The sequence below is a fragment of the Elephantulus edwardii genome, unplaced genomic scaffold, assembly GCF_000299155.1.
Source record: "Elephantulus edwardii isolate Elephantulus edwardi_28Jun2011 unplaced genomic scaffold, EleEdw1.0 scaffold00407, whole genome shotgun sequence".
Taxonomy (NCBI): Eukaryota; Metazoa; Chordata; class Mammalia; order Macroscelidea; family Macroscelididae; genus Elephantulus; species Elephantulus edwardii.
In genome coordinates this window covers 1,263,696-1,274,629 of record NW_006400157.1, presented here as the reverse complement: position 1 = coordinate 1,274,629, position 10,934 = coordinate 1,263,696, and the positions used below count along the sequence as shown (strand labels likewise).

Genomic DNA, 10,934 nt, shown 5'->3' with positions numbered 1-10,934 from the left:
GAGGGGAAGACCCTCTATGAGGTGGATTGATTCAGTGACTGGGATACTCGGGATGGGTTTGTCAGGGGCAATGAGATTGGCACAGGATAGAGCACAGTTTAGGACTGTTGTACATAGGGTCGCTATGAGTTGCAAACGACTCGATGGCACATAACAACAACAACATATAGCATGGGAGGAGCTGGAAAGCATTATGCTGAGTGAGCTAATTCAGTCTTATAAGGATAAATTATTGTAAAAATAGAAAGATAACTAGCAAGATGTGTACAATAGTGCAAAAGAGAAAAGGGAGGGAGGAGAGAGGCTGGAAGTTGAGAGGTGGGAAATCTTGACATCACAGTTTGCTGGGCAGAGTGAGGGGGTGGAAAGAATTAGGAGATGATACAATGGAGACCTGAAAAGGTGGGGTAATTTTGGGCATGGACCAATGGTGATTAATTTTATAAAACACAGTGTATGTGAATGATAATATGAAACACAATGTGAACAGAAGAATTCATGAAGCACACTGTATATAAATGAAACACAATGTGTATGTATTTTGTGTGAAAACCAATATAAAATAAAAATAATTTTTAAAAATGTTGAATGTAGAAATTCCATATGACCTAGCTATTCTATTGCTAGAAATATATCCTTAGGAAAACAGAACTGAGACATGAACAGAGATTTGTATATTAATGTTCGTAGCTGTGCTTTTCACGATAGAAATAAAATGGAAACAAACTAAATGTCTATCAACAAAACGAATGGATTGAGAAATTGTGGTACATTTACATGAAGGAATACTAAACAGCATTCAGGAACAACAATTTCCAAAAACATTATATAACATGGGAGAGGCTAGAGACCATTCTGCTGAGTGAACTAACTTAGTCTCATAAGGATTAAGACTACTACTATAAAAATAGAAGGATGACTAATAATATGTGTATAAAAGTCCAAAGAGGGAAGGGGTGGGGGAAGGAGGGTAGGGCAGGGAGGGGAGTAAATAAACTGGCTGCAGAGTTTGGTGGGTGGAGGGAGAGGGTGAAGGAATTAAGAAAGACCCGGGGGGATCTGAAAAGATGGGGTGATAGCAGACATAATTTCAATGACTTTAAAAGACCATGAATTATTTTGATCTTTTTCACTGACTATTCCCTCATGAATAGTACTGCTACTGAATAAAATTATTAAAAAGTAAGATAAGATAAATCTAAGATCTTTACTAAGATAACGAGATGATGACTTCGGATTTATAATGTAAACGCTGTTTCCTGGTCATGTAAGGTATGGCTAGAAGAATTCCAGCTTTTCTGAACAAGGTATAAAAAAACCCAAACAAAACACTGTTGTCAAGTTCAACTCACAGTGACCCCATATATGTGTAATGTAGAAGTGTTCTCCCTTAAGTTTTTCATGACTGTAATATTTTGGAAGCAATTCACCAGGCTCTTTTTTTTTTGAGGTGCCTCTGGTTAGGTTTGAAGTTAGTAGTTGAGTGAGTAACTTTTGCCACCCAAAGATACCAAATGAAGGATACAGATATCAAACTTGATTCAAAATATATCAGAAAGTAAAGTACAAGTTAAAAGGCATAATGTAAAATTTTTGCCTATAAGTAAAAAACAGTTAACAAAATACAACTGTCCTGCCCGGCTACGGGTCAAATATCCAATGACATCTGTGGTCACAAGAACAACTAAACTACTTATGGAGATCTTCTAAGGAAAAAATATAGTTCACTTAGTGGAATCTCTAGAGCTTGTATTGTTGTTGCTGTTGATTGTCATCGAGTTGAGCACGACGACCCTATGAACAAAAGGCCTGAAGCCATTCTATAACTATTGACATTAATCAAAGTTCTTCCAGAGGCATGTTGTTTAGGAAGTGGATGCCATTCCTGCTTCCAAAGACCTTGTATTATAAGTACACCCCTACTAACTCAATTTACCCCATTAAACCAAAATATTCCATGGAAAGATATATTCATTCTCTTTGGAAACAAAGAATTTCAGAATCTGGAAAATTAGGATTCTGTTTTCACTACTAATTTTCTGAGTGTTCAAACCCATAAACACCTATGGAAGCAGTAATAAAGAAATCAAATGGCTTATTGCATTGGAAATCTCCTGAAAATTACCCTGTTAAAGGGCTTGGCTGTTTCTCTGGTCTTGCTGTTATGAATAATGAGCACTGGTGTCCAAACCTCCATTTGTATCTCAGTTCTGTTTTCCTTGGAGTATATTCCTAGCAATGGGATCATGGAATCTTTATGTTCAGCTTTTTCAGGACATGCTAAACTGCCTTCCAGAGTGGTTGTACCATTTTACAATCCTACCAACAGTGTATGAGAGTTCCAATCTCTCTACACCCTCTCCAACATTTATTGCTTTCTGTCCTGATTGTGGTTTATTATACAGTGCTAAAAGCCTCTCAAAAAATAAACAAATCTACCATTCTCATAAAATGGATCAGAGACCTGATTATTTTCTTGCCAAGAAATCATTCATGTTGGATCCAGTTGCATAGTGCTATAACTACAGCTAGACTTGCCAACTAACCCCCACCTTGTGCATCTTAGAAAGAAATATAATATTCCCAAAAGAAAAAAAAAATAAACAAATCTGTATTGCAAGAAATACAATCATAATGCTCCACAGAAGCAAACATGGTGAGAGTTGATCTCATATACTATGGGCCAATTCTGGAGATAGACATCATGCTTGGTAAATGTAGGGTCAGCAAAAAGAGATTCCCCTCCCCCGCCCCCTCACTGATGAAGTGGCTGCAACAATGGGTTCAAGCACAGCATTGATTGTGAGGATGGAACAGGATCAGGAAGTGTTTTATTCGGAAGCATACAGAATTTGCTAGTAGTCTGAGTCTACTACCTTAAAGGTATCTAACAGCAATAACCCCACTTTAATTACCATGTGAGCTCAAGCATTAGTAACGGAAGTGACATGGAAGTTAACATGGAAACATGTAAAAGTAAGTGGAGAGTACAAATTCCAAATCCAAAACACAGAATTACATGTGAATTTTTAGAAGGAAATCAGTAACTTCTGTAATAGAGTACATAAAGGGATTCTGTAAAGATTATATGACTCTGAGAAACAAATGAGGAACAGCCTTATGTCCTGAACAGAGATTTATGCAAGAACAATAATCTTAGAAGTACCAGAATTTGAGGAAATTAGTTTATTTAAAAAAATTAGCTTTTGAGTGCTATGAGTCTGAGAGCTGGGATGATAGAAAGAGAATAGCTAAAAAAAAAAGAAAGAAAGAGAATTGCTGCCTTTGAGCTGTGGTGCTGGAAAAGAGTGTTGAATACACCATGGGCTGCTAGGAGAACAAACATGTTCGTCCTGGGGAGGGTGAAAGCTGGCTGCTCCTTGGAGGCAAGGATTCTGAACCTTCGTCTGATATTCTTTGAACATGGTGCAAGGAGGGACCAGTCCTTGGAGAGGGGGATAATGTTTGGGAGATGGAGGGACAGAGCAGGAGAGGAAGATCCTCAATGAGATGGATCATTTTAGTGATTTGGGTAATGGCAGTGGGTGTGTCAGAGACGGTGAAGTTGGCACAGGGTTTAGGGCTCTTGTGCATGAGGTCCCTCGACAGCACATAACAACAACAACAATAACATATGAATCCCAATTTAGAAACTATCTCTAAAAGGAAATAACTTCACTTCCAATACTTAGTTACTTCTAAATCAAACATTTTCATCTGTGAAATAATTTTGAGGAACAAAAATATTAAATAATAATTTTTTTCAGAGAAGTTTTTGAGAACATTTTAAGCTGAACTTTAAGCTACTTGTGCTTCAAAATACTGAAGCAATTATTAAGACAGTGCTTAACATTAGGCAAACTAAATTATAATTTACAAATGGATGCTCCATACCTGGCCCCCGTTGGTTACTGAGAAGATTCGAGTGGTGCCTCCACACTGTTTCACATACCACAAGAACCAAAGGGCTGATACTTCATGGGGTTCAGAGGTTACATTGATATTCACAAAGAGATAAGCAAACTGCCTAGCAGTCCTGTTCACAGAATAAGAATGGAATTTAGGCACAAATACAAATATACTTATTAACAACATTTTATCGTGTTATAGAAACAAGTTCATATAGTTGGATTATTTCTATTGTCTTTGAAAAAAACCTCACAGATTCAATTACTGAAGAAATGCCATTTTAGTTCTTGAAGAGAATAACATTTTCCCATTTTTTAAAAAGTTATGATTTACCTCTAAATCTTTCTCCACGTTACACCCAAAAGTGGTTTTTATCCAAATGTCAAAGCTTAAAAACCTTCAGTAGTTTTTCAGTGGAGAAAAATCAGCTTTTTGGATGTGGTTAATAAACCTTCTACCTTTTGCCCAATTTCCCAACATCTCCTTATATCACTCGTCCATATTTTCTCTTTAGTATAATCATACTGTCCATTCAGACACTAAAACATGTCAATCTCTTTCCTATTTCAGGGCTTTCATATAACTTATATCTGTTCTCTATCTGGAAGATGCCACACTCCTAGGGCCTTAGTCATTGTGTCTCCATGCTTAGTTGACAGACTAACTATTTAGGTTTCAATTTAAGGACTGCTTTGTCAAGGACGCTTTTCTTTTCCCCTCATACCAAGTACTCCTCTTGTTGTGAACACTCTCCTACCATTACGTATTTATGCATTCAAAATCAGTCTTACCTGCTAAAAGATAAACTCCATAAAGGAGAGGACCACATCCAACAAGTTCATCATTGCTACTCAGTGCGCAAAACTATATTGACTAATTAAAAAAAAAATCAAACCAACACCCCCAATAACAAAACTCCTAATAGCATGGATTTCAATTAAAAACAACATGTAGCTTGTTTACAATTTTAAATTAATAAAAATTAATTTCCTTGCAATTTCTTAATTGTTCCACAACATCTATATTATATTACTTTTAAAATATCCTTCCAAATCACTTCTGTAGCTGATGTTTATAATGTGAATAAACAATAACTCATTTATTGAAAATCCCTTGACTCTTCCATTGGCAATTTTACTTCAGTCACTACTATATTTGTAAATTTGTGATTCATTTCATTTACAAATCAGTTTTAAGTGTCTACAATGAAAGCTGAAAGTTGGTAGTGATTGCCAAGATCATTCATTTTCTCCTCGTTTTTTAAAAAGTTGTTAAAATAAACACAACTCAATATAAGCAGGAAAGGAGGGGAAGATAGAACCCAAATTTTAAAAATCTCAATCTACTTTGTCCAGCAGATTTTATCAATGAGATCTTTCATGGTCATCTTGTCCCATTCCTCAGCATGTGGAGAATCCCATGGAGCATCAGCCCGAATCTGCAGAGAAGATTCAACACTCAGGTGTGACAGTGACAGCCCACTGACCCCAAGAGGTGCTCATCTCATAAGAATCTCCGAAAACTTTCAAATCCCTGTGTTGGAACATGTTATTAGCATAAATTTCTGCTTATAGCCAGCTTAGGGAAGTAACTCTTTGGGCTCTACAGGTTAAAACTACTGGCAAAAATAATATGTAGAATTATGGAAAATGTCTATATATTTGCATATACAATTTTAAAAGTATATGAATATTATTATTATTATTATTATTATTGTTATTATTATTGTTATTATTAGATAAGGTCCATTTTAAGGCCCTAACTCAAGTTAAAGAAAGTGATGTTAGAGAGACTGAACCTAAGTAAAAAAGAAAAATCTTCTCTAATTTACTAAGTGGTATCATGTATATATATGAAGTCTGTAAGTATGAATACTTGGAGTTATGCTGCCAACCCAAGGACAGGTGGTTCGAATCCACCAGTTGCTTTGTGGGAGAAAGATGGACAATCTCCTCCTGCACAATTTACTACCTCTGAAAACCCAATAGAGGGTCAGTTATGGGTCACTTGCAACTTGATGGCACATACACCACCATCATTATTTCAGTCATGTGCAAGGTAAATACACATTTTACCTCCTTCCCCATATTATCCATTGTCCGCCACAGGTTATTGTAATCCAGATATGCAATCGGGTTCCACACTGGAGGAAAGGCACCACGAAATGGATAAATTTTCCCCTAGAACATAAAAGCAAAGAAAATATATTGAAAATAGCAATACATTAAATCTGGATGGCTTTTGGAAAGTAAATATATTTTAAATATACAGACCCTACATTTCAGTATGATTAGCAAAATTTCCTTAGAGCCAAATTATTGTTGTTGTTATGTGCCATTGAGTCACTTGCAACTCATAGTGACCCTATTTACAACAGCCCTAAAACCTGCTCTACTCTGTGCCAATCTTACTGTCTCTGACACACCATTACTCCAGTCACTGAATCAATCCATCTTATTGAGAGTCTTCCTCTCTTGTGCTGTCTCTCCACCCACCCAAACAAGTTTGTCCTAGAGAGGGTGAGGTCAGGCTGCTCCTTGGAGGCAAGGATTCTGAAATTTCATCTGACATATTTTGGCATGTTGCAAGGCAGGACTAGTCCTTAGAGAGGGACATTATGCTCGGGACCATGAAGGCAGAGATTAAGGTGAACTAAAGCTAAGGATCTGTGACCATCATCAGGTTCTCAATCCTAAATCAAAGTGACCAATTCTCTAACCTTTGCATGATAGAGTCTTTGAAACAGCAGAAATTGTTGTGGAGCAGAACACAATGTCCTCGGAACTGTGACCAAAATATTTAAGTAGTTTTGATAAACCTTATTTTCGATCTACCAAAGTTCATAATAACAGACTATTGGCAGGAAATGGAAGTTTACTGCTTCCACATCATTTGTTATTTTTGGGCCTATCCGATAAGCCAAATTTATAAAAAACTATTTTTTTTACTTATTGGTAAATTAGAGAGTTCATCTCTGTACTTTCTAATTGTGACTAAATTAAAGAAAATGCGTGTTATTTTTTAAAAGGGGGGAAATTTTTAAAGTGTTAATATAGAGAATAAAGAATTACAAAAATTTTCAAATTATAGGGTGTTAAAACCCAATTTTTCACAAAAAGCTACCAGACAAAAGTAAAGAGCATTTAATTATTAAAAAAAACCAAATATAGGCAACTGAAGAAAACAGCCAGATATCTTTCTTTAATTGTCTTGAAAATAATGAAATAATGAAAATATGGACTATCTAGTCCATATGAATTCTTTGTGACTCTATCATTTTGAGACAAACTTGTAAGAGAAATCTTTTGGTGGTTTATTTTCTATAATTCTAAAATCCATGATAATGCTTTAAATAAAGAATGCATTAAATGAGATGATAGTATTTTGTTATGTTAGTGTTTAAACAATTATTTTTCCTCTTTCCAAATGCAGGTAATCAAACTCTCTTCAGACAATCATAACTTCTACTGTGCCTACAAAAAAGCCTCATAACTGTATATTGAGAGGGGCACTCCTTTCCCATTATCACTTTCTTTGCCTTCTTCTCCCAATAATAATAAGAAAAAATTCCATCAAGTCAACTGCAACTTATAGAAACTCTTTGATAACAGAAGAAGAAACTATGCCTTTGAGTTGTGGTGTTGGAGAAGAGTCCTGAACATATCATAGACTGCCAAGAAAATAAGCAAGTCTGTCTTGCAGAGGGTGAAACCAAATTTCTCCTTGGAGGTTAGGATTTTGAAGCTCCGTCTCACATACTTTGGACATGTGGCCAGGAGATTCTTGGAGAAGGAGGATATCATGCTTGGAAGGGTGGAAGGACAGCGCAGAAGAGGAAGACCCCAGAGGAGACGGATTGATGCAGTACCTGGAGTAATGGGAGTGGGGATGTTGGAGCCAGTTAAACTGGCTCAGGACAGGGCAGGCTTCAGAGCTGTTGTGCACAGGATTGCTATAAGTTGCAGGTGATTTGATGGCACATTACAACAACAACGTAATACAGAGTAGAACTGACTTATAGAGAACAGAATAGAATTGATTCACAGTTGCCAAGGCTGTAAATCTTTACTGGAGTAAAAACTTACTCCCACATTTAAAGGAGAGGCCCATATGAGGCCTTTATTTCCTTCATATCCATTTTAATTCCTAAAACTTGACTTCCACTGTCAAAAGTCCACTATGTCCTTTTCTCCAAGTTGTACGTATCTCTCTAATTAGCATTCTGTTATGACACCATTGTGCTGATTCTCCCAAGTGGCCACCTCTTGTTGTTTGCCATCAAGTCAGAACCAATCATAGTGGGTTTACAGAGGCTTTAAATTGTATGGGAGAAGATTGCCCATCTATATCTCTCTTGAAGGGCAGCAGGTGCATTGGAACTGCTTGCCTTTAGGTTGGCAGAGCATCTCCTTACCACTAGACCACCAGAGAGTCCTGGGGCACCTAGTTGCTGTTATTCTTTAAAGATAGACCCTTCTACTCAATAGTCCTTGACAGATCAAACTCACAGTCCTTTACTTTTCTCCATACTCATCCATTTCCTTGGGAAAATCATCCAACATTTACACTTATTTTCTTTTCTTACACTGTTTTTTGTGTTGTTTCCTTAAAAAAAGGTCTTTGTAATGATCCTGATCCCTCTATGTTTACCAATCCCAAATTTTTATCTAAAATATCTCACACAACTCAAGTTCTATGCTGGAATAGATGGCCATAGTACAATCCCATGTATTTGCTCATAACTAGCCATTTCAATATATCTTCAGTCTCAGATCCTAGGATTTGAATAGCTATCATGTAACAGAGTAAGTGCTTCAGTTAGGCAGGCCTATTTAATAAGGGAGTTCTGGTGGCCTAATGGTAAGGAATTGTGCTGCCAATTCAAAGGCATGCAGTTTGAATCCACTCACGTCTCTGCAGGGAAAATATAGGCAATCTCTTCCCAAGTAAATTACTGCCACTGAAAATCTACTGGAAGGTCAGATGTGAGATGGTTCCAACTCAACCACACACAACAACAAAACAATATGCCCAAAGAATGTGAGACAAAGCTCAGAATTTTGAATGTAGTGTCTGAAGTCATTTGGGACGTGTACACTTCTAGATATTCATTCTTCTCATTCTGGTAACCATAGTACGCAAAAGATACAGGAGATATAAAGAATTTGTTGTTGGTGTGCACCATCAAGTCAGAACTGCTGACCAGTGAGTTTTCAGAGGCAGTTTAATCAAAAGGGAAGAGATTGTCCATCCTTTTCCAATGGAGCAGCTGGTGATTTCGAACAACTTGCCTTCAGTATTGCTGCACAGTTTCTCACCACTAGGTCACCAGAGCTCCCATAAATAATTAGGATAAGCAAATATTTATGTTCCAAGTGCTACAAATAGAAGTGCACTTTCCTTTTTATTCTTCCTGGAAAAAAATTATATCATCTCACAGCACTGAGTTGGACTGGGGAAATAAAATGAAATTGCTTGCCATTAAAACTTTAAGTATATCTATGGTTCCATGTCCAGAGCCTCTCTTCCTTGTAACTTAACAATGCAGTGAGAAAGGACATCACAGCAGTTAAAGAGTGTAAGGACAAAGCAAAGCTTCTTGCCAAGGTTAAGCTTGTCTGAAATTATCCAAAAACTAGCAATTAGACTGTTAAATGAGGTATCCCAAGACAAGGCAAATAGCACTGCAGTGCTACTAGATTAGATGCAGATCATGATGGTTTGGTACATGGTGGAGGGGCCATTGAGGAAGATGGGACATGGTGGAGGGGTAACTGGGGAGGATGGACCAGGAGTTGTCAGATACTCAGAACAATGCTCTCAGCATTTGAATATCAGAAAATTATTTTTCAAAAAATCTACGAAGTGAGAAAAGTCGGACTATTGTAGTGTGCCAAGTTGGAACCAACTCACAGCTGACCCTTCAGCTGGTTTTCAAAGGCTGTAAGTTGTTTGAGAAGAGATTTCCCATCTTTCTTTTGTGGAGAAGCTAGGATTTTAATTGCCTGTTTCTGGGTTAGCAATGCAACTCCTTATTCACTAGGCCACCAGAGCTCCCTGAAAAATCAGGTACCCAAGACTATTAATTTGGTATGCTGAGAAATAGTTATGCAAATTAATAACTTGACTCACACCTCAGAATTTGCTTTTATCATTCACTGATGGTCTGCAAATGGAAACCAAAAGTGATTTTTTTTTCTCTCATTCTTTCTCAAGCTTGGTGTTTCTTTGAGACATTTCTCTGCTGGGTATGAATAGGCTACTTGGCACTCTGATAAACATACAAAGCTAAATATCTGCCTGAGGCTCATGGTGCTTAACTTGATTTTGGGTCTGGCAAATCATAGGAAAGCTACGGAAATTACAGAACTCTGGTGGCCCACCTAGCAGTTAGGTAGGAGTTGTGGGGTCAAACAGAATGCATGCACTTAAAATTCACCAGCTATTCTGCAAGAGGAAGATGCACAATCTCTTCCTGTGTGATTTGTAGCCTCTGAAAACCTGCTGTATAAGAATGGCACACAACATCAACATGAGAATTAAAAGTAATATACTAGTTAGGCAATTATTCCTTAGTGTTTGTTTGGTTGAGGATTGTTTGTTCGTTTGTTTTAAATCTAACATGAGACAAAAAATCTAAGTGAAAGGACTCAGTTGCAAAACCTTTCAGATCAATATGATCATTTCCTTTAAGTATAATTAACACTCAAATTTTCTATGGCTGCATTTAGATTGTTATTTTTTTGTTTTGTAAAACTCAAACACAAAGTAAAACATAAAATGAAGTACTGCTAGAATACAAAGTATCAACATTATTAAGCATTATTTGAAGTTCAAATTAGTAACTAGGCTTTCATGTCTTTTTTACTTTTGTAGAATTTTGAATCAAATATTCATTTTAAAAACGTTTATATGTATCTAAAATAGGGATAACTGCTGCTTACTGTAAAACTCTGGTGTTTACTAGTTTTCTAAAAGTATCTGTTCAATGAATGTGACAAAGAAATGAAAAAAGCTTCTATTCT

At 36.7% G+C, this 10,934-nt stretch overlaps 1 protein-coding gene across 1 annotated transcript in view; it reads right to left on the bottom strand.

The window, feature by feature from the left end:
* Positions 1-10,934, bottom strand: part of LOC102862673 (amine oxidase [flavin-containing] A-like) — a 232,016-nt gene that overhangs the window by 100,595 nt on the left and 120,487 nt on the right. The window contains exons 4-6 of the mRNA XM_006902403.1: positions 5,985-6,089; positions 5,256-5,347; positions 3,895-4,036 (exon numbers count right to left, since the gene is read on the bottom strand). Coding sequence (XP_006902465.1) covers positions 3,895-4,036; positions 5,256-5,347; positions 5,985-6,089 — 339 coding nt within the window. The remainder of the gene's footprint in view (positions 1-3,894; positions 4,037-5,255; positions 5,348-5,984; positions 6,090-10,934) is intronic.